This window comes from Scomber japonicus, chromosome 14 (assembly GCF_027409825.1).
Source record: "Scomber japonicus isolate fScoJap1 chromosome 14, fScoJap1.pri, whole genome shotgun sequence".
NCBI lineage: Eukaryota > Metazoa > Chordata > Actinopteri > Scombriformes > Scombridae > Scomber > Scomber japonicus.
Genome location: NC_070591.1, coordinates 30,920,036 through 30,944,957, shown reverse-complemented (window position 1 = coordinate 30,944,957; position 24,922 = coordinate 30,920,036). Strand labels below are relative to the sequence as shown.

Sequence of the window (24,922 nt, the reverse complement as noted above, 5' to 3'; positions counted from 1 at the left end):
ATTACAGTGTCTTTTCATGATTCAAACCCATTTTGCAACCCATAAGCCTCATAAAACCTTTTAGAAAACATTTAACAAATGTATTTTCATTAAGCTAACACAAGTTTGTTTTAGAAATTTAAGGCATCATGATGTTGTGCAAAGTGTTCCTACCTGTCCTGCCTGATACTCAGAGATCAAGTGAAACCAGCCTCACACTGCCCGATCTCTCTCCAAGAACTCCCTGTCTTCTCCATGTCATTGTAGTCTCAAAGTGATGAGTCATACACATGGGAATAACAGTCTCTCCTCCAAGATACTCATGGTGTCACACTCATCGATTACAAAAGTGTCAGATGTATGAAGATTACTTTCACTACTCCATATTGTTGGATTTTGTAAAGTTATGAAAATGTGACTGCTGTTAGACAATCTGATGAGCGTTAGCTTGAAGGAAACTATGACCTTTACATTATTTATGCAAAATCATAAACTTTTATCTGGAACGAGACAGGAGAATTTCAGTGACACAACTGGCACATAATATAACTCTGAGCTCTTAATGTGGCAAACTCAAACTCTGCATGCAATGAAACACACTAATTATATGTAATCTATTTATATCAAGAGACAGATATTCCCTCTGCAGCCTCCTACAATCAGAGTTTATAGAAGGAGGATATAAATGCTGTTTGATGGAAGAGGGTTTTTGAAAGGTTACATAAGAGGAGATTTGAACCCACAGTGAGGCCGTGGTTTCTATCTGACATATTATCTTCACCTCATACATTAACATGATGTATGATCCATACACTGGAACTCCTTATACACATTATCTCCATATGTACCCCCCAGTTATATAACACCAGACACAGACACACACACACACACACACACACACACACACACACACACACACACACACACACACACACACACACACACACACACAGTATATACAAAGCAGTCTGCCTATAACACATTTACAAACTTAAATACAGAATGGTAAAGCTATGAAATATGTGTATATTTCACATTAGTTGGATTGTTACAGTTTTTGCAGCACTCTAATGGAAACCTATGCTATTGTAGTATCAACATATGTAATGCAGTATGTCACAGTGTAGATTATTTTACAGGTATATAATTAGCCGCATCTTGATTATTTTATATGAAAACATCAGACTTCTTATTTTCATGTACACTGTGATGTACAGTTAGTCTCAAATAAACACCCATTGTCCCTCACGTGCAGCAACAGCATCCAATACAAGCTTCTTCTCCTTTAATTCCATCGTTCTCTTCTCTCTTCTCTACTTCATTCCCTCCACTTTCTCCTTCACTGTTTCTTTTCCAGTCTTAAATCATCTCTGCTGTGTCATGTCCTCCTCCTCCTCCTCTTGTGTGAGACCATCTCCATCTGATCTGAGGGGTAGACAGATGGAGGTCAGGGTTTAGAAAATAATTGCAGTGGACAGTGAGTCAGCTAAATGAAATGCAGTGGAGTAGTGTGAGGCTTCACATCATAGTCATGTATCAGCATTTGCCTTAGATACCTGCACCCACTCAGGTCCATCCCCTGTCTCATACTAATAGTCACTGTTGACATTTGTATTATTTAACAATGAGCATATAGCTTTAACTTTAACTAAGTAGTTCCGGGTAATTAAGCTGTTGTTGCCATGCTCAGATATCATAGGGATATGCAGTAAAAACACAGTGGCAGATATGCTTTCAATACAAAACATTCTAACAATATTTGGTCTGTTAGATATCCTGGCTACCAACACTTTAATCTACTTCCCTCTGGCAGGTGACACAGGACAAATTTAGTCACACACTACAAGACTGAAAAACAGCTTCTTCCCCAAGCTGTTAAACTAATGAACACAGCCTGATCCACTCCTCCCACTCACTCACACACACAAATCTAAACTCTTTTTGTGTAATAATATACCCCGTGTGCCTTTAATTGTTTCAATTGCTTACATATGGCCTACTGTTACAACAAGCATTGCTGCTGTTTGCTGTGTTTGCACCTTTTTATATTTTATTGCTCCTCGTAGATTATCAATGTTTTATTTATGTCTTAAATTGTTTTTAATTGTCTTAAATGTTTTTAATGCCCAGGGAGTGCTATCTAAATTTGTCTGACCCTCAATATATTAAGCTACCACTACTAACTACCACTATGTAATGACATAATAACATAATGTTATCCAGGTGGCACTCTGTTTGCCCCAAAACTTATTTTGCTAATAGAATATAGTTTTATAATATAGATACCACTGAGTCATGAGGCTGTGATATACAGATGTACTGCTAATGTTTACTAAAGTGACCGTGTCTTACATAGAAGACATGAATGCAATAGATCTCTAAGTATGGAGCTTCAGAACTGGTATGTTAACTGAGCTTGAGTAGCAGTAAAGCTTAGTATTGTACAATATAAAATGTATGTTTTCTGATTAAAAAGTACAAACATAGAATAGCAGGTCTCCTGATCTTTAGCACACAGTTATTTTGTTTACATGATATAACACAGGGGTGCCAAACATAAGGCCTTTGGGCCAAGCGGTCCAAACCGGCTCACTGAATAACTTTATATGTATGAAAATTGCAGAAAAGTAATAGTTTTCAATAGTTTTCAATAAAATGTGCCAATTATTATTCATTCGTCATTCACAGTCAAGGCTTCTGATCTTCCTGTGTACGTCCAACTTGAGATAATTAACTTGAAACATGATTCAGATCTGAAGGATGAATTTGCCTCGGTCGGCTTGGACACATTTATTATCAGTATCTCTTTCCAGGGTAAACCCAAACTGACACACCTGGCTGTTGTACATGTTTGGTACGACTTATTTATTATTAACAAGTGTTTTCTGATGAGCATCAATTTAACAAAACTGTGTTGAAATTACTATGTTGTCTTAAGGCATCTCAGGCTGTTCATCTGTTTTGTGAATAGATGTTTATTATAGTAAAGTTATAATTTATATTACATATTATTTATAGCTTATTATGCAATGGTTTTAATGGTTCGGCCCACTTGAGTTCAAATTGGGATGAATGTGGCCCCTGAACTAAAATGAGTTTATGTTTAACATGTTCAGCATGGACGGAAAGTGTCTGATGTCATGTGATGCAGCGTGATAGTCGGAGACACAGTGAACACAATGTAACGCTTTCAACTAGACATACTGTACGATAAGCTCTGAATCACTGACATATTTTAATGTGTCGTCATTTAGGTTTTCCATGAGTATTTAAACTGTTTCCCAACTATTTGTCTTTCTTTTCCTGGTAGAAATGGCCTCTCAGTGATTTGTGGGTTTAGGTAGAAGATTAGAAAAGGCTGAATGAGATTTAAATTGGTGGAGCTTGTAATAGGCAATTGACGGCTTAGTGAGATCAGTTTGAGTTTATCTGAATTTGACCTGGAGAAACAGAAAAGAAAATGTGAGGATTGTTTCAATCTTGCTAGGTACAGACTTTTAATACAGCATATGGCACTAGTGTATTACCTGGATGTTTATTGTAGCCAAGGGAAGTCAAACTTGCTTTGATGGCCCAGGGTAATCATGGAGTTCCTGTTTCTGCCAACAGGTTCTACTGGTCCCAGATCAGGCCTGTAATGAAGAGAACACCATTATTACTGAAAGCTTCTAGATTTTTACAGTATTTCTTGTAGATATGTGGGACAGTCCAGTCTGGGAGTAAAAGAAAACATTTTTTGACCATTATTCCCAAATGAACAGAAGCACTGCAGCAGGCTGGCATGCACATCTCAGTAGGAGGACGGTGTTCTTTCTAATGAATCCTGGACTGCAGCCATACCTCAAAAGGTCTCAGTTTAAAGCCATGGGGAATTCTCCCACTCCTCCAGGCATACCTCAGGCCTTAACACCCCCCCCCCCCCCCCCCCCCCCTCCTCTGTCGCCTGGGTCCATGCCAAGCCCCGGTCAAGACAGAGGGAGAAGCTAAAGGCCTCCCATCAGATTCCTACACTGTACAACCTCTCAAATACAGAAATACCACAGTTCATCCACACTCAGAGACCCCTCCTCTCTCAGACAAAAATGAATTTAATAGCTCCTTTTATCTTCACCTGCCAGGAACCTGTCACTCTCTTCTTCTTGCTCAAAAGTCACTGAAGCTGTCACCACTTTTCTTTTTTATTGATGCCATGTCAGCCGAGACATCACCACAAAAAAAAAGGGAACTAAAGTCTGGGCTTCGTCAGAGAGATGACGAACAAATTTGATATTTTTCATTTTGATTTTGTTGTGTTGTGTCCACCTGATCAATATAAGTCAATATCCCTCTCTCTTAGCTCTTTTTTTTTTTTTGTGCTGTTTACCTACTCCCGAGGGAAATACCTGGCTCTTATGCTGCTAAATACCTCACTTGTACAGTAAGTTTATTAGAGCTTTTTCACTGAAAGCAGCTGCCTGCCTGTTATTTCAGAATAGATAACCTCTTAACATGCTGATATCACACTCCACTGTCTGGTAATATTCTGATGATGGTATATGAGGGAAGGGAAGAGTATCAGAAATTCAAAACCATCTAAGATGATACAAAAACTTAACCTCAAAGTGCTCTCCATGAATGTGTGTGAATGTTAGTTTCTTGTTGATGAGCAGATTGGCAGCCAGCATAGTAACCCCTGCCATCAGTGTATGAATGTGTGTGAATGTGTGGATGTGACATGTAGTAGAAAAGCACCATATAAATACAGTTCATTAACCATTTACCAAATAGTAGTGCTTTACTATACTATAATACATAGGAGTTTATATAAGCCAGTTTAAAGATTATATGGACTTTTGATATGAAATAGTATCAGGATTTTTAAAATCTATTTTCCTGCTGTTTTTCCTCAGTTGAACAGTTTAGACTCACCATTCACATGTATTATTACATATACAATATTGAAATAATAATCATAAGTTATTTTAATTGACAGTGTAATTTTTCAGTAAAATACACATTAAAATACATGTTATTAAATGACAAATGAATAAAAGCAACTTCCAGGCCATCAGATTACTTTGTTTATTATCTGAATCATGAAATAATCTTGTACAATTTTTTAGCTGATTTAAGAACAAAGTGGCTATTCCTGTTATTTGACATCTGGCTGTTTTGTCTCTATCTTCATAATGATACAGATGTTGACAGATGATTCTGTCATGAACTTGATACAACATAATCCATAATCTCCTCATGTATCTGGTGTATACAACACAATGTGTATACAGCGGACTGTGGTCCCCTGTGTATTGTTTCTGCTGTTTGCTCACCTGTACAGTTGTGGACAGGACATCTTCAGTGAAGTGGAGCTCAGTCCCAGTCTGCTCTGGTTCCTCAGCTTGGTTTTCCTCACTAGATCTTTGACTCTGCCCCATGTGTAGTTATCACTCAGCTGAACACACAGACACAAGAGCAACAATTGAACACTAGTTTAATTGTGACAAACAAATTGTGGCCCTGCAGGAACAGCCCAGGTGTTTGTGTTTAATGACCACAAGGCACTTTATATCCACAAACCTATTAGATTATCAACATTTTATTTTATAATATTAACAAATACAGGTGATTTTCATGTTTTAACTTCATTCTGAGGACATGCACTGCTAACTATGTAAATATTAGCTTCTTTAAACCCCTTGGAAGGACTTAAGCATGACAATCTAAAACATGTCATGGTCTTCATCACTCACATCATTTCAGTATAGTCATGCGTCATGTGATAACAAACGGTCGTACATGGGGGGTGACCAAAGTTCCATATTGACGGCGCCAACAACTCTATTCACTGATTTAGACCATAACATCATTGAAAGCCCAGAAGTGCACCATGAGGCAGATGAACTTGTTAGAGGTTTCTAAGTAATCAAGCTAAGAACAACCCTTATTGTATTGGGTCTTTAAGAATAACAGTTTGGAGCATTTCTGCTGTCTCCAACAGTGGGGCCCTTATAGAAGAAGAATCACTCCTCCATACTTCATTCACCATGTGTCATCAGTAAGAGTTTTTCTGCGCCTGTTTGTAATAAAAGCAGTAAACAGAGGATGTGGATGTTGGACAACCTTAAGTGATTCAGAGTGCGCTGGCTGGTAGTGGGGGAGAGTCTTGAGAGTCCCATGTTTTAGCTGAAAGCGTCTGATGGTTGTAATACAATAAGTGCTAAATTAATATTTTTCTATTTTATAAAAAAGCAGTCTTGAATCTTATAAATCATGAAAAATGTTAGATGCTAATTCCAGAACAGAATCAGAGTATATTTGAATGAATATTTGGAATGAATAGTATAATAATAGCAAACTATCTATTGAAAGTAAAAACAGCTGATGGTGACGAGAGGAAATCTGTACGTGTAGAATTCAAATTTCCTAATTTTTGGCAGAAAGTTGGTTCATTTGTCTTCATATGAAAAGGGCCCTGCTCTTCCCTACCATCAACACTTTGCTGACTGAGACCCTTTCAGCATGAGAGCACGACTCACCCTGCGCTGGGGGATGGAGAGCCCTTCGGTGCTGTCACTGAGGAAACGATTCTCCCCCTCTGTGTAACTCCGTCGGTTCAGACCTCTCCTCCACAGAGGTACGGGTGTCAGACCCTCGTTGCTCAGGTCTGAAACACAAAGCACAAAAAATAATCAGTTATTCTGTGTGTGTGTGTGTGTGTGTGTGTGTGTGTGTGTGTGTGTGTGTGTGTGTGTGTGTGTGTGTGTGTTACCAGCTTAATTTGTTTCTCTCAGTACCTTCAAAGGTCATTTTAAACTGCAAACCAGGTGTATTGGAGCAAAAGTGTCTTTTTCTGACACTGTTGCTCTAAAGACAGAACAATTCTAGTTCCTTACATTGGGAAGGAACTAGAAACCAACCACTTGGAGGCAACAGAACAAACTGCAAATATGAGGTAAGGTAAGGTAAGGTAAGGTAAGGTAAGGTAAGGTAAGGTAAGGTAAGGTAAGGTAAGGTAAGGTAAGGTAAGGTAAGGTAAGGTAAGGTAGGGTAAGGTAGGATATGGTAAGGTAAAGTAAGGTAAGGTAAGGCAGGATAAGGTAAGGTAAAGTAAGGTAAGGTAAGGTAAGGTAAGGTAGGATAAGGTAAGGTAAGGTAAGGTAAGGTAAGGTAGGATAAGGTAAGGTAAAGTAAGGTAAGGTAGGATAAGGTAAGGTAAGGTAAGGTAGGATAAGGTAAGGTAAAGTAAGGTAAAGTAAGGTAAGGTAAGGTAAGGTAAGGTAAGGTAAGGTAAGGTAAGGTAAGGTAAGGTAAGGTAAGGTAAGGTATGGTAAGGTAAGGTAAGGTAGGATAAGGTAAGGTAAGGTAAGGTAAGTTAGGATAAGGTAAGGTAGGATAAGGTAAAGTAAGGTAAGATAAGGTAAGATATTTAATTGTCTGCATGGGGAAACTCTGTTTCAGTGATATTTGTACATGGTGTAACTTACATACATACATATAGGATATTAAGATAAAAGACATGGCTAAGTCGCAGACACCAATCTATCACTATTACTATCTATCACTATATCACATAATCCCTTATTTAAATTCTAATCTTACCAAAGTATTGCACATTACAGTATTGCACGATCTCTTATCCAATGTTTTGGAAGAAGTGTCATTACTGCTGTTTATGTTCACTCACATTCTTTTTCCAGTCTACACAGTACTACCTACAGTCATGTGACGTCTTCCTTCGCCACATGCTGCTAAGTAAGACAACTAGAACAAGTAAATTATTTATGCTGTTATGTAACCATGACAATCTTTCCCTAACCAAGTGCTTCAAGTTACTTGAACAGAACCACACAGACATACATCATGCATCAGTTACCACAAGCAGATGTTGAAGGAAAAACAAATGAAATATGAAGTTTTTGCAAATGCTGTATGTTGTGTGAACATTTTGTGACTTTGTGACATTTATCAAGACTTATGTATGACTTATGTAGACAAAACACATTATTAGACCGTATCTATTGCCATGTGTTTTAGTGAAATGAATAGTTCAGTTCAGTTCAGTTCGTTTTAATAAGATAGTAGTTATGAGGATTTCTTTTTATGATGTAGCAGTGAAGACTGATGACTCTAATGGTTATACAATAAACCCCACACTTCCATAAAGTTCTGCTCATTTTCACTTTACATTAAATACATTTCCATCATTATTGCTATGTTATATTTTCATGTCTTAGGTAAAATAGGACATGATATTGTGTGATAAAAAAATACACTCTCTCTGCTCTCTGAAACATAAATCAAGGTTTAATCACATTTATTGATCAGTCAGATCCACTATTGATGCTTTCTAAACACATCTGTGCTTCAACATTTGGTATAAACACTTTATATGAAGAGATTCTTAGACTGGGGCAAAATTATAATAACATACTGTGAGCGTATAATATGAACAGTATGTAATGGTTAAAACTTAAAAACTCTTGCAAATTAATATTTACTCCACTTTTAACTCTGGTTTGGTCTTCACCAACTCCTCAGAAAAATATCTGTCTCTTTGGCTGCTAAATGATCCACTATGTTCACTGCTATTTTTCTAACTTTGACTGTCAGCTGAAATAAGGTTGATGAGGGCTGGAAAATCTAATCTATAATAAAAAGTTCAGCTGCTGAAGGCCCAAAAATATATCATCACAAAGACAGTTTTATTCAAATAGGAGAATTTAGAAATGTTCATATATATATAATTAATATAAATAGTGACTCTGACTTATGTGAAGATAGATCTTTTTAATTTCAATGAGTTATGACTTAAAGTGTACATATACTGTATGTGGGTTTGGTTTGGGAGGTGCAGTGTTTGTTCACGTGTTGGAGGCCTTTGCTCCATGTTGAGGAGGTTATGACATATGGTGATGGAAATCAGCACAGGCCTGTATTTTCTTACCTCTGTTCATTCCACTCCCCACACTTCTCCCACATACATGTAAATACATCTTGCCTTATCACAGGAGCTCTCAGTTTCTACTGAACATGACACTCTGCTAAAAACCCCAAGGAAACCCTACATAAGGACTACAGCTTCTGTGCACAAGAAATCTAATAACACACTCATTTTTTCTTTTTTTTAATGTAGTCTGTTATTCGTTAGTCCATGCACATGCTCCTGTGTAAACACAATCTGTGACTAGTACAGAACAATACAACTCAATTCTGCAGTCTCATATTGAATATTTGCCCTGGCAGAGCTCTTCATTTCTATTTACTACACCTACAAAGGGCCCCCCATCTCCCCTGACCTCTCAACCTCTTCTCCAGATCCAGTTTCCTGCCCGTCAGAGGAAGAACCGAGGCATTCCAGAGTCCACGGGACATTATAAGTTCCTGTCATGAGCAGGATGCCAGGAATTCCGCCCATGTCCCTGCTAGAGTTATAATTTCATCTTCCCCCGCGGGGCCACTGAGCTATCAGCCACCAACCACCCAAGGCAGCGTGAGCCATTCTAAAAACACAACAGAAAGGATAACATTTGGGGAGATTACTGTGTTCCCAAATGACTAACATCACCTGGAGCTGGTGTCTGATAACAAGGTAAACACTGAGGCCTTAAAACACATGGGGTTGCAGCGAGGTCAGGTTATGAAACTTAAGAACTGTTAAGAGCTTTTTAATAACACACCTATAAGATCCATTTCAGGAAAGTGTCAGACACACACTGAAATTAAAACATTAATATATGGTTGTGCCACATGTGTTTATTGACACTTCCAACTGGAGCAGGTTATTAAGTGGTGATCCTACTAGTAATTAAATGCTCAGTTCAATTTGGGATGGTTTCAGTGACCTACAGAGGACTCAGCTACATGTCATGAACTCACAACAATCAGTATTGAGTGAGACTGTAACTTAAGCAGGCAATCATGAAAAGAAGTCAAAAGCTTATGCAGTCTACCTAATCCCTGAAATGTAAGGAAAATGTGTGTGTGCATGTGTGTGTGTGTTCATAACCAAAAGGTGTCAGTATGATTCCTACAATGTGCTTTATATACAGGATACACAAAAAAAGAAAAATCTCTGTCTATGTCAGCTTTACCTCTCCTGGTTGATAGGAGTGGGTGCCGGGTGACCTCAGGGATGGTGGACAGGTCAGAGAGGGTTCCACTGGGTGACAAAAATTCACTTCTGGACTGCCGCTTCTGTGTGTCCTGAAAGGCCAGACTGGCTGCACCACAGCTGCAGTGCTGATTAATAAAGTCCTGTTAACAAAGATGAAAGGAAGAAGACATAAACAGCTGAATATTGTATTGTATTTCATGAATTTCGACTGATTTGCTGTTGTCATATCTTCACATTTGACTGTTATTGGATTTTTATTCAAATTATTTCTGCAAATATATGTTTCACAATCAGATATTGATCTACAGTTAGCATATAGTTTTTAAAGGGGACCTATTATGCTTTTCCTTATTTTCAATCATATAATGTCAAATAATGAAGTAGCTTCAGACTGCTATGAGTGTTCGGTTTCCAAAACTTTTTTTTCTTTCAGGCTGAGCTGATGTCATTTTATGACAGATTTCTTTATATGATCATCTGCTCCACACACAGCAACAAATTCACTGCTCCACTCTGCTAACATTATGGTGATTTTCCATTGTCTTAAGGGTGTTCACAAAGAGCCGTGACTCAATAGCCTGCATGTGTGGACCAATCATCCTCCTACATATTTGGCTTTACTGTATGCACCATGATGTGTGTCAGTATACTGTATGTTCCTCCTGTGACCTGTACTCAGTAGAAGAAGGAACAATATAATCTGAGTCATCATAGAGCATCAGTCTCATTGAAGTTCACATCCTTCCATGCTAAATGGCATCACTTCCACATGAAATCCCATAATAGTAATAACGACGCAAAGGCCGCCTGCAAAAGCAATGTCACATGAATGTGATTAAAGCCAGAGGATGACGTGTTTTTTCTGCTCTATTGTGTAGAATCACATGTATAGTCCTGCACAGAAAAAGGATTGTATGTGTGTGTGTGTAAAGTACACACACACACACACACACACACACACACACACACACATACACACACACATACACACACACACACACACACACACATACACACACACACCACCTCCACAGCTCATCATGTAACCCAAGCGGCTCATTGTGTGAAATCATTTCCTGATTTTAGCCAAATAACCTCTTTCCCTGCTCTGGAGTTACCTTTCCCCTACTGTGGAGGCAAAGGTTCAAATGGGCCTCTAGAGCCACGTCCAACTGCAAATCAGCCTACACACACATATTTTCCTCCATGATATCAACAGAAAAGTACCTCTCTCCTAGCTTCCTTACATAACCACTGGTCATTTATATGAGTTATGTGGTAGGTGATGGCTAGCTGCTGTCATACATCGTGGTTTTTGTTTTTGTTAAACCTCTAGGTATTCACTTTTTGACCAAAAACATGCTTACAGATGCCAACACCAGCATTTTTTCACTGACGTTTTCAACATGTGGAAAATAATCAGTGTGGTTCTAAAGATGAAATTCAGGCAAACATCTAAACATCTATGTTGCATTGTTGCATAAGTCATTCTTTGGAAGCACCACAGTCATATTCTGAACCGCAAAAAGGAAATGTAGTCACACAAAGAGCATCAGGTAGAGGACGATAACAACTGAGCTGATGGAGATCCTTCATGGGTTGAAGGTCATACTGACTCAGTACAAACAAATGGAACAGATGGTAAGCTATTCTAAACGTCTTACTGTAGGCGAGGGGTGTCAAACTCATTTTGGTTCAGGGGCCACAAACAGCCCAATTTGATCTCACATGGGCCAGACCAGTAAAACCATTGCATCATAACCTATAAATAATATACAATATAAATATATATTACAACCTGACTTAAATAAACCATATATTTATTGTGAAAAATGAGGGCAATGTTATGTCTCAGGGATTTGTTTGTTTTTTCAGATTATTCTTCACAGAAGCTGCTGATTGACAACATTTTGTACAATTTTCAATATATGAATGGTTTAAATATGACCATAATATGTATGTATCATATTTTTGTATTTCTTTGTAATTGTATTCTGGTCAGGGTGGAAAAAACTCAACAACAGCAGAAAAACTGAAATTACTTGTCTGCAATTTTAATTCTTTGTTAAGTTATCCAGTGTGCTGGTTCTGGAATCTTTAATGAGGGAGGTGTAGATGCTATGATAAGATGCCATTTGACACACATCATTGTTCCTAGCTAATTATTTTTTATGCCCAAATACATGTAAGGAGGGGATCTTTAACAAAAAAGTAGTTATTCTACCCCAAACTATAATCTCTTTAACTATAAGCTAATAGGTTTTGTTCTTGAAGCTGACAAAACTTTATGAATTACATTTTAAATATTGATCTGTTACCAATAGGGGAATCAGATCAGAAAATTAAAACATGGAATATTTTAATATGAATAAAAAACTTGGGTTAGCATGTTAGCATTTCAGCAACAGTGGGCTCTATGCTAATACTGTAGCTAACATTAAGCTAATGCATCTCCATTGGCTTTATTGTTTGCATGCTGAGGGACTTTAGTAGACAATAGTATTCACTTGAACACTACTATGGACCAAACTATGGAGAGAGCTCCACAAAGGAGTTTGTCACATCTTTAGGAATTCCCATGGAGAGTCAATGACCCTTAACCCATCATCAAGTGTAAGGCTGTTGGAAGAATCTCACAGTCAGTCAAGGAGAAAAAAAGACATCATGGAATGTCACTTCCATTGTTTACTGTCCCCAAATAACTGAAGAGACTCCACTCAAGGAGAAAGATCAAGTTTGAGAATAGTCGAGCAAGATGTGTTCTGTAAATCTACTTTTTAATTGCTGCTTTATAATATGTTATGCAGGGGCAAAGGGATGTATTCTGGCAAGAGAAATGTAACTGGTGGTGGTCTGGTGGTCTACTACACTGCTTGATGGGTGTGGGGGAGTAACTGGTAACAGTCTGCTCTCTGCACATCAACTGTGCTTGTGGTGCTGATGTGACAAGTGGACCGGAGCTGTCACATGCACACTGAGCATTGTTCCAGTTAGGGCTGCTCTTCTTTTGATGTGTCATCTTTGTATCCAGTCGTGGATTTACCTTTGACAATATCACAGCAGGGGATTGGACAAAAAGTGTTGGGAGAGCTGCCAGTGTGGTCCATCTGTCAGGAGTCAAGATTCAGACCTTTTCATTCTTCGTGCGGATATAGAAATATAACTAAAGGATGTAAAAATATGAACTTTTATAAGGTTGAAAAACCTGCTTGTATAAATTAAACACATTTTTTCTCTCACTCTGTCACTCTCTTTGCCTGATTTCTTTGAAAGCTTTGAAGTTCTGGACCCCTGCTGGGTTTACCCAACGCTCCAGAGGAAAGCTGTTCCGGACTCTGGACTAGAATCCTGTGCTTAGTGCCAAGGCATCAAACAAGAAAGCAACATTCCTCCTATTTAGAGAACAGTTCAATACAAATGTTTATATAGTCAGAAGGTTTAGTCCTGTGAGCTCAGAAATATGAATCAAACTGTACTGTACATGGACATTTCAATTCAGGAATTTGGTGAAACAGTGCAGCTGGTGCATTTCAATTCAATTCATGTCTATTTTGCTACTTTCAATCAATTACTCCGTAGTGGTTTAAGATGGTATAAGATGGTTCTTCTCACAATTGGAAAAACCAAACAAGTAAAAACACTGCAGTGTTAACAGACACACACCTCTTTGGTCTTTGTCATCCTGCCATCTTTCTGCAGGCTGCAGATCTGTCTCTGTAGCCGCAGGTTGGTCTCCTGCAGCTGGCCAATCTTCTCAATGAGCTGGCAGATGTGCTCCAGGTATCCAAGTCCAGAGCCCAGAGGGTTGGAGCTCTGCTGTACCTGGATAAGCAGAAGGTGTGCAGGTTAGACAGACACTAGGAGTGAGCTATGAGTCTTTTGTTGCTATTTGAATAAGCTAGAATCTCAAAGGATGGTTTACTGATATCCACTACTTTTAATTCAATTGCATTCATGCCACACATCCCAATAAATTAACAATGTACATTAATAAGAATCATTTTATTGGCCAAGTATGTTCATGGATACAAAGTGTAATGGCACGGGGCAAGAAATGATTCCTCTGTCGTTTTGGTGTACAATCTGCAGCACCTGCCGGAGGGAAAAAGGTGGGATAGGATGTCTAGGATGTGAGGGTTGGGTCTGCAGTGATTTCTGCCCATTGCCCACTGACTCTGTAGGTGTCCAGGTCCTGGATGGTGAGTAGGTCCATACACAAATAGTATTTTCTACCTTCCTGGCTGTAGTCGGTTCCTGTCCTGTTTGGTGGCTGATTCAAACCAGACAGTGATGGATGAGAACAGATTTGATGACTGCAGTGTAGAATTAGATCAAGAGCTCCTGAGGCAGGTTGAGTAAAGAAAGAAGGTCCTCTGCTGGGTCTTTTTTGATGACTGCGTTGATGTTGGATTGGTTTGTGGAACCCAGAAAGGTCCAGGTTGTTGTAACTGCACCACCGGGTCAGCTGTTTAACCTCCTGACTGTATACAGGCTCCTCTCTGCCTTGGATGAGGCAGATGAGTGCTGTGTTGTCTGCTGGTTTCAGGAGTTGAACACGCAGATCTCCTGAGGTGTAGTCATTGGTGTGGAGGGCAGAAGGGAGAGCACATATCCCTGGGTGGTACCAGTGCTGACTGTGCAGGTGCAGGATATGATTTTCCCAGCCTCACCTGCTGCTTCCTGACTTTCAATAAGTATGTGATCCACAGACAGGTGGAGGCAGGCACAGATAACTGATGATCAGATTCTGCATCATCCACTGACCTGTTTTCCCGGTAGGCAATCTGCAGGGGGTCCAACAGGGATCCTGTGATGTTGATGATGATTCAGGTGAATCAACATCAGTATTGTTATTGTCCGGATGGAAAAGCTTTAAAACTTCATGGGACACAATTTCCACAGACACTAATATAACGGACTAGCAGCTGTTCTGTGCAGGAGAGCAGATTGTTTCAAAAACACGAGAGACTCATACACTGTAAGCCTTTGTTTACTTACATTTCAAATATATCACTTTTTACCCAAAGGGTTATATATACTGTATGTGGTACATTACATGAATAAGTCCTCATTAAGGACACACCTCTCTTACTGTTGTAGACTACACTGTAGCTACAGTGAGCAGTTCCCAGTGAATGTCTCTCTTGAAGTTGAAATGAAAATCACTCCTTACTTTTACTAATGTGTGATCTCATTTTACTACTTAAGAGGCCTAAATCACATACCTTGTCTGAAATTTCACCATTACACATTATATTATTTTATTGTGTTTGTAAGAGCAGGTGAGGGATTCTCTTGTGATGTCCGCATATGTAAACATCAGAAACTAAATAAGTGGAAGAACATGTAAACTTACACTGACTGTTTAGGGGTTTGAGTCCTACCCTGCCTGAAATAACTCAGTAGAAGTCTTTGCTTCAACAATTTACATCAGGGAAACTTTAAACCCTAACCTAATTGTTGATATTCTTATCGTATGTTCTGGTTTCTAAAAGCATTTTCACAAGTGAACCACATACTGTAAGCTGCACATAAACATTCCATTACTGCTGGCTGCTTGTCTCCAGATAAATGAATGTTAACACCATCCAGTAGGGGTGTCGCTCTTTATCTTTGCTTCAATCTTCATCCTGACTTTATTGCATAATCATCATAATCCATTCAGAATCAACTTGCATGTCATTTTGACTAGTCTTCAAATATCTCATTTTCCACATTTCCATAGTACAAATGAAGGTGTTGTAATGCAATCTACAGATAGATAGATAGATAGATAGATAGATAGATAGATAGATAGATAGATAGATAGATAGATAGATAAAAACTGCAGCAATTACAAATAATAAAACGGGGGGGCTATGTATAAAAATACAAAATGCAACAATACAATATTGCACGGCAGTAGTTTGTAAACTTGTACTTGAGTATATAGAGCAGCCATGGAACAGTCCAAAATGAGTGTGTGTGTGTGTGTGTGTGTGTGTGTGTGTGTGTGTGTGTGTGTGTACATATGTGAGGAAACTACTATTAAAAGGAAAATAATGACTGTATTGATTCAGGTGAAACATAAAACAAGAAGCTTAACATGAGTGGTGCAGGACTAAGAACCAAGGAAAGGTTGGAAGCCTGTTCAGTTTCATCCCACCTGCAGATGTTCACATTTTTCAACACTATGAAAAAGGACATTTTGAGCAAATATTTATGCTGTCATCAACATTCCTAAAAGTGTCCCAACAAAAGCAGGATATGTGAGCTCAGGTCGGGGTCTTTGTCCCCCTCCTCTGAAACCCCTTTCCTGTGCTGCTGACACTGAAACTCCAGTCAGCTGGGGGCTGTGATGGAAACACTGGCTGAACAATGGGCCAGCAGCCATAACAGGCTGGAAGAGTGACATCACTCATTTCCTCTGATGGACAAACTTCTCCAAGATCAGACAGGCTCTTGACCATGAACCAGTTCCCACACGGCAGTGATGCAGAGGACAGTTTACCTCCAGCTGTCTCTCTCACTTTGATTGTGTCATACAATATAATAAGAAACTCAGCATACTTTGAGCTGGATATTGTTCCACTAAAAGTCAGTGTTTTAATTCCATTTAATATCTGTAGTATGACACAAGCACAGATAGGCAGCTCATATGATATTTTGAGAAATTTCTAATATATATTTTGATATTCTTAACAAAGTTAAAAACTTGATTTTCACCGGATGGATTCTTTAAAGCTGCATTAATGTTTTTATATGATCAGTGGATCAAATGACGGTGCAGTATGTGAAAGGAGTCACTCATACTAACAGCAGCAGACATCTGTTTCAGTAAAAAACAAACACTACCTGCTCATCACCAAGCAACAGACAGACAAAGTGAATGCAGTGAGACATTTAGCAGCTTAAGAACCAGATAGTCTTCTCAGGAGTTGATGGAGACCAAACCCTAGCTAAAAGGAGATTAAATAATAACACAAATAAATAATACAATTTAAAAAGGAAACATAATGCAGCTTGAAATGTGATTGATGATTGTCACTGAGGTAGCTATGAGGTCCTATTTTTTGCCTATATTTCTTTATATTTTGGCAAATCTGCACCACATATTTATGCTACATAAGCTTCTATTAGCACAGTAACCATGGATGTCCACACAGCATCACCTGGCTTACTTATGATAGTCAAAAATATCTATAAGGATCTTTATTCTCTGGAAAGACAGTGCTGATTCTAGCAGTGCATGTATGATGTCTATGTATGTGTGCAGATTTGAGTTAAGACTTTCTGATGCAGGGGTGTGACTGTTGACACTCTATTGGGCTCAAAAGGTTAATGTCATTGTAAGCCAATGGATTTCCTGTCAAGTCGTTAGAAGCTCTTCACTGCATGCAGTCTATCAGACCTGTAGTAGTTTGTTGGTGACTAATTAAGATAAGGACGAGTTTTCCTACCAGGAGATGACCCTCACTTCCTCAGGGGTACTTGTTCATGGCATGGGTGGGAGTGGGGCTGATCTTATCTGTGGCCCCACAGAGACCAGTGAGTGATCCACAGCCGGGAAGAGATAGTGAGATTAAGGAATGCCCCCTTTTGCGTGCACAGAGTCATTTAAAAAAAGGCAAAGACTCACAAACAAACAGACACACACCCAGCTGTACTTCCTCTGTGTTTCTATGAGTCAAGGGGCAACAGTGTCTCACACATGGACTGACAGAGGAGGTGACGGGGATGTGAAAAGCTGCATGTCTGATATAACAAATAAAGTATGAACAATATTAAAAGCCTACAGCGACTGCACAGCATGTACGCATGTACTGGTTGGTAAGAAACACTGGATCTAATATTGTCCTCTGTTAGGAGGACAATAAATAGAGCCTCGTGAGTGAAGAGGAGCCAGGAGCAATGTATATCTGTTACATATCTGAGCTTAATTTATGGTGCAGCTAAGCTGTAGTGTCCAGATGATAATTCTAACATTATAAAAAATTGACCATCCACTAGCCCTCCAGTAGCCCTCAAAGTGATGGGTTCTAGATTGAAATTGAATTGAGACTAAAAGGAAAGAAATAAACTGAGAATGAGCAGCAAGGAAAGGAACCATTTAAACATTAGTTATAGCTTACCAGTGGAAATGTCCCAGAATAGTGTGTTCAGGCACATTACAGGGTCACCTTACTACACCAGCAAGACTGTGTCATAATTCTACTCTTATATTCTAATCAATGAGTGTTCACACTAGATTGAAGTTAGGTAGACCTTGAAAAGTTTGTGTGCATTACTAAAAACACAAGACTAAGGCAAGATGATGAAGGAACAGCTGCAAATTCTGATATATTATGACTGGAGGCTAGACAACTCCAGAGAGTCAAATCTTAGACAAGGCAGTTTCAATCTGCAATCTGGGAGAGCAACTAATAATATTAATATATAACTGTGAAGTATGTTAATTTCTTGTATATCAACTGCAAAAACAGTACACTTAATATACAGTATTTAGTATGGGACAGGCCTGGACTCGGACAAAAATTCGGACTGGGACTGGACTGGACTTTTTGGTCCAAACCGGCCCACTACAATTAACGCTCAGATACTGTGCCAACTTGCGTTGATGTACATTTAAACACACAAGCCCTTAATAACAGTAGTATACTGAACAATATCTCTTATATTCTGGAGACTTGAATAGGCTTGAATTAGTTTTAACTGTATAATGTGAAACTGTTGAACAAGCAATAAACCATAAACACTGACTGAAAAAAATATGTAGTATAGGCTACATATGTGTTATATTGTTAGATCAATGTCCTTCATGAACAAATTGGACTGTGGGCACAAAGAAAGGTGCATGTCTTAAAACACTTTAACTCTGGTGACCTGATTTGGGGAATGTCATTATAGGTAGAAATGATCAAAAATTGTGAAAATAGCAGATCTACATGCAACATGTGAGTTGTAAGCTTGCACATTTGCAATTATGATTGTGTGGCATCCTTTGATGAAAATAGTGGTTAAGTGGTTAATAAAAGCAACTAATCAATTAATCAGGATAGTATATGAATATGGTTATTGTTTTCCAATACTTTAGATAACTAGATTTAGGCCTAGTTGTAACACACCACATTATGCAGAGTTTGCTATTTATTATGTCAAGTAAAGTTCATAGAAAATTAAGTAACCATTCTGAAGTGTGAGTGTTTATCCACACCATGCTGGCAGGATCACACCTGCTTAAGACTGTATCACCACTTCCACATGGTGGAGAGTCTTCCTCAACCTGCTGCTGCACCATCATGGCAGCGGGAGCCTCACTCTGACACACCTGCTGCTGAGAGGAACCACTGCTGCTAGCTCTGGCCACGCTGGCCCCTGCAGAAAACATTTCTGACAGTGTTTTGCTCTTAGCAGCGTCGGTCGCAAGAGCTTTTCTTTTCTCCGTTTTTCAGCTCCGCTTTTTTGTTTCTTACCCGCATTCTCCATTTTGTAATCCTCGCTTTGTTTTTCGTGTGCTGGTGTATTGTTGTTTCTCTCACTCTCTCTCTCATCATGACTGCTTGTTATTAAAGGTGATTGAACGAGGGGGGATGACTAGAACATGCATGGGTGGGACTCCTGGGCCTCTGTAGCCTATCATAGGGCCATTGGGCCAGGTATTCTTTAGACAGACAAGCCAATGGGCCTCTGCTGTGTCTGCAGGCTGCAGCGGAGCTCTGTGGGCCGGTGCATGTCTCTGCCCCTGGGCCGGGAGAGTTACCATGGCAAGCGCAGCAAAAACTAAATGAACAAATAAAAAAATTAAAACGGGCAGCCATCGGTCGGCCCACCGGGAAAAATCCCGGTACTCCCAATGGCCAATCCACCCCTGGTATGGGAGATACAGCTGGGGATGATAGGAATTTCATAGTTTTGCAGGTGTTTGGTCGCAAACCAAGGTATTGTCTGACTGACATTTTGATGTGATCATGGTGCTAGATGTTATTATAATTCATCTTGACAAGGGAACATAAATGTCTGCACCAAATATCTCAATCCCAGTGGCGTGCACAGACTTTTTGAAGGACAGGGGCGAACAGCACGTTCTCGCCACTGAAGAGGGCAGTTTAGTGTGTTTTTGCCAACCAGGAGGGCACCTTAGCCCACGTTTTGGCTCCCAAGAGGGCACCTTAGCACGTGTTTTGGCTCTCAAGAGGGCACCTTAGCACGCGTTTTGGCTCCCAAGAGGGCACCTTAGCACGTGTTTTGGCTCTCAAGAGGGCATCTTAGCACGCGGTTTGGCTCTCAAGAGGGCACCTTAGCACGTGTTTTGGCTCCCAAGAGGGCACCTTAGCACGCGTTTTGGCTCCCAAGAGGGCAGTTTAGTGTGTTTTGCCAACCAGAAGGGCACCTTAGCATGCGTTTTGGCTCCCAAGATGCCAGTTTAGTGTGTTTTGCCAACCAGGAGGGCACCTTAGCACGCGTTTTGGCTCCCAAGAGGGCATCTTAGCACGCGTTTTGGCTCCCAAGAGGGCATCTTAGCACGCGTTTTGGCTCCCAAGAGGGCACCTTAGAACGCGTTCTGGCTCCCAAAAGGGCACTTTAGCACGCGTTTTTCAACAGCCCCCCCTGCCCCTGCTGTGCACACCACTGTTCAATCCATTAGAATGTCAGTTGAAGTATTTGGTCCCAAAACCAAAAGTGTCATGGGATGACCAAATTGAGTGGGATTTCTTGTCAAGGAACCATGGATGTGTGTACCAAATTTTGTGTCAATCTTTTAAGTAGATTTACTGAAAAAAATGATGAGATATTGTCTCTGGAAAAGTATTTCATTAAAAAACAAAACTTTCAACCTCATGTGGTGCAAGAGGAAAAGTCAGGAGAGCACCATTGGATAAGTTCCATTGTAAGAGAACCACATTTCATGGTTATCAATCCAATAGTTGACAAGGAATTTCAGTCTCGGTGGACCAGCCAACCAATAATTGGTTTCAGCGGTTTAAGTTTAAGTTAAAGCTTAGAAAGGTTTCTGTGGTGCTGCCTTTTTTATTTTAACTAATGACCATGTTTTCAAGTTATTACATGTACCAACAGCTCCATACATCCATGGTGAAACCATGTTTTTCTCTGTATGGCTACACAGTCGTTCACAGGTTTTACTCTTTCATGTTTAAATGTGGAAGACATTATTTTAAATGAGTGATTATGTTATTTGCTATAGCTGTTACCAGGGCTATCCTTGTTATTTTGTGAAACATTGGACGTTGAGAACCCCTTTCCTGTTACCATGGTTTTATGATTTCATTATCCTTATTTCACATCAGTGATTTAAAACATCATCATTTAAAACATGAGCATGATAAAACAATAAAACCCAAGCCTCTTCTGGCCCTCTCTTGTAGATGTTTCCATTATCTCTGCCGCATCCAAAATACTTTCCTAAACATGATAGTGGTAGAAAGGAATGAAGCACCAGATGTGTGTGGAGCATCCAGATAGGGAGGAAGGTACACGTAGATCACATACACTGCTTCTCCCAGCCAGACACCAGTCCTTTTTTAACAGCAGTCAATTCCCTGCACTATATCTGTCTAAGCACCCAGACAGGAACTGGAAAACACTACATATGTGCCTGGATATGCTCTTCTGGTACTTTTGGCTCCTGATTTTGATTCAATTTTAGTTCTTTAATTATTGTCATAGTGTAGCAGATAAAGCCATTTCAGTTTAGTTTATGTTATGGCATGGCATGGTATGGTATGGTATGGTGTGGCGTGGTGTGGTGTGGTGTGATATGGTATGGTATGCTGTGGTGTGGCGTGAAATGGTGTGGCGTGGCGTGGTGTGGTATGGTATGGTGTAGTATAGTATGGTATGGTATGGTATGGTGTAGTATGGTATGGAATGGTATGTTGTAGTATGGTATGGTATGGTGTGGCATGGCGTGGCGTGGCGTGGTGTAGTGTAGTATGGAATGGTATGTTGTAGTATGGTATGGTATGGTGTGGCATGGCGTGGCGTGGTGTGGTGTAGTGTAGTATAGTATGGTATGGTATGTATGGTGTAGTATGGTATGGTATGGTATGGTATAGTATAGTATGGTATGGTATGGTGTAGTATGGTATGGTATAGTATAGTATGGTAAGGTATGGTGTGGGTAAATGTGTGTTGTAGTGTGAAAAAGCAGAAAAAGTAGTGTTTACCTGGTAATTTTGGACATGTATATGAATCATGATCATTTAGTGTAATCAGATGTCTGACAGGTGTAGTGTTGCACAGCAATTACTGCATCTATCAAATATGAAGCATTGTGGGATTGTTGGCAAAAGCAACTTCTTTTCTGTTAAGCACTTTGTAACCTCCTAACGCTAATCCTGACACTATACAGTGCATACATTTCAGTCTGAGAATTCTAAAATAAAATGGCATAAATATAGTGCATGTTACAGCAGTAGGGGTTGACACTTAAAACAGTAACATCGGTGCAAAAACACTCTTTAAGCAAATGTGTCGAAAAGGATTCAAACTGACATTAATCCTGCAGTTTATTCCTATTAGTAGTCTATAACCTGAAAGACAGCCAACACAATATAACAATAAATGAAAGTAACATTAATATTACTGTTATAGTGCACTTTGGGTGTAATAACATATGTAGATATTTTTTAATTTAGGATTAGTTTATTCATCTATATTTTGTGAGTGCTGGTTTTGTTTTTATTTCCGTTTCTTGTGTATTTTGTGTGTTGGGACTTTTGTTTTTGTCTCACCTTTGTTCATGTTGGTCTTTTTGCTGCACTGTTAAACAGCAATAAAAAGGGAATTACAAAAAAAGAAGAAAAAAATCACTTTTATTGTGCTAAAGTTACATTGTTATTTTTAACCTTTTGCTAAATGATACTAATGGTGTGCTCACCCTGCATGTTTTTGTCCTTTCTGTTTTGTTGGTGCCTCTTTCAGGTGAAACATCCATTTGTGGGTCTTTAACATTTAATGTTTGCACTGATGAAAACTGGACTTATATTTTAGAATGTTTATATGTTTTAGTCTATTAAAACATTACTTTTGATTTAGTTTAGGTAATGTTTTAGTCATGGAAAAGACATCAGCAAACTTCTCTTGCTGTAGTTCTTGTTGATAAAATGAACACTCTGTCCTCTTTCTCTTACACATGTTATTGGGTGTTGGAATAGTAGATAGATATAACATAGACAGTGCTATAAAACCTATACATCATTTACCTGCAGCTTTCCAAAACTGTCCTCTCTGGGACTTGAAATCCTCTAAGGAGTAGCTATGTGAATGAAAACAACATTCCAGAAGAGCTGGCAATAACATGTTGTGCTGTTCTCATTTATGAAGTTCAGCTGAGGAATGCAAGTAAACAAGATGCATTTAATAATAACACTTTATACTAGTGCTGATGACTTAAGAATGCATTGAAAGTGGGTACTAAGATTAGACACACCGCTTAGCATCCTTGTTATTACCTGATGATGGAAATATGACAGCTATGCACGTAATATCTCCAGCACTGGGATTTGCAGACATTATAGATTTTGTTTCTTGATGTATTTTACTCAACCTGGCAGTGTTTGAGTTTTCTTGTCATGGTAACATTAGTAAACTGGCTTCTGCAGCATGACGGAGTGGAACAGAGTAGGAGAGAAAAGACATTGGCGTAAACACTGAGAAAGCTCTTGATCTTCAAATATTTGAGGCAAGAAAAGTCTAATATCCTTCAGCCCGGGACTACAGAGTCCCATTTAGCAGGGAAAGGAATTACATTATTAGCCATGGTGACAAGTGATGATGATGGGGGTGGGGGGCATACCACCTTACTGCCTTTCAACAATGTACCCCTAGAGTCTGTCATGCTGGGCTCCGAAAAGCCACTGCCACACGTCATTACCTCACAGGGGCCCCAGAGACCTATCAAAGAGCCTTTATCTGGGTAAATATGTGAGCCATTTGAAGTATTTGACACCTATTTGATGCACTCAGGTAGGCTGCCGTGCTCTGGGCTTGGACAGCAGGGAGGGTGCAGATGAGAGAGGGGCTGGCGGTCAGCATTAGTATCTGCAGGATCAGAAAATCTCCATTCTCTGAGCACAGATGAACAGGTGCTGCATGACATGCAAGCTGTACACTATAACGCATGCCCTCTGTCTGACTGCCAGCTGTGTCTACAGCAAGGTCTTTGAACATGGCATTGTTTTGAAAGGACTTTGAGGAAGAGATGGGAAGGATGTAGCTTGAAATGTGGTAAAAGCTTGAAAAGTATGAGATGTTTAAACTCTGTGTTCTAGTATGTTGACAAATTTGGTGCCCAATTTTAAATTCATGTGATTATTTTATAAGTAAGAGCAGTGTCTCAGTAAGTCATGGCAGTGTTATGGTGAGCCAGCATGAACACCAAGGGTCTGATGTGTAAATGATGGGTAATAGCATACAAATGTTTCTAAAGTGTTCTGAGGCTGATGTGATGACATGGAGATGAAATGTAAGCTCAGACTGAAAATCTCTCACACCTTGTGAAGATAAGATAAGACATTTCTGAGATATCACTGCTGACAGTAGTTTTCAGGTCTATACGATTAATTAATGGATGCTATAAAGAGCCGCACAGCTCTTTGTAATGGTCAGGCATAATGACAGCTCTTCCTACTGTTGGACTTTCCTGTTTGTTTCACTGACAGGTGCACAGACTGGCAGAGCGGGTGGCAAACTGATAATGAAAACAGCTGGTTCAGGCTGTGTCTTCATCTAATTATGACTAACTGTGGAAAAGGGAAATGAGTGGGATTGTTCTTCAATGACTCATTTATAATGACTTAGATTTATAAAACAGAACCATGCGTATGCACAGCTTTATACATCTGATAAAAA

At 39.4% G+C, this 24,922-nt stretch overlaps 1 protein-coding gene across 1 annotated transcript in view; it reads right to left on the bottom strand.

Moving 5' to 3' along the window:
• Positions 1 to 1,352: 1,352 nt before the first annotated feature.
• si:ch211-250c4.3 (uncharacterized protein LOC100535981 homolog) overlaps positions 1,353 to 24,922 on the bottom strand; it is a 29,248-nt gene continuing 5,678 nt past the window's right edge. Inside the window, exons 2-7 of the mRNA XM_053333269.1 lie at positions 13,736 to 13,894; positions 10,050 to 10,212; positions 6,495 to 6,622; positions 5,289 to 5,410; positions 3,507 to 3,611; positions 1,353 to 1,404 (exon numbers count right to left, since the gene is read on the bottom strand). Coding sequence (XP_053189244.1) covers positions 3,515 to 3,611; positions 5,289 to 5,410; positions 6,495 to 6,622; positions 10,050 to 10,212; positions 13,736 to 13,894 — 669 coding nt within the window. The 3' untranslated portion in view covers positions 1,353 to 1,404; positions 3,507 to 3,514. The remainder of the gene's footprint in view (positions 1,405 to 3,506; positions 3,612 to 5,288; positions 5,411 to 6,494; positions 6,623 to 10,049; positions 10,213 to 13,735; positions 13,895 to 24,922) is intronic.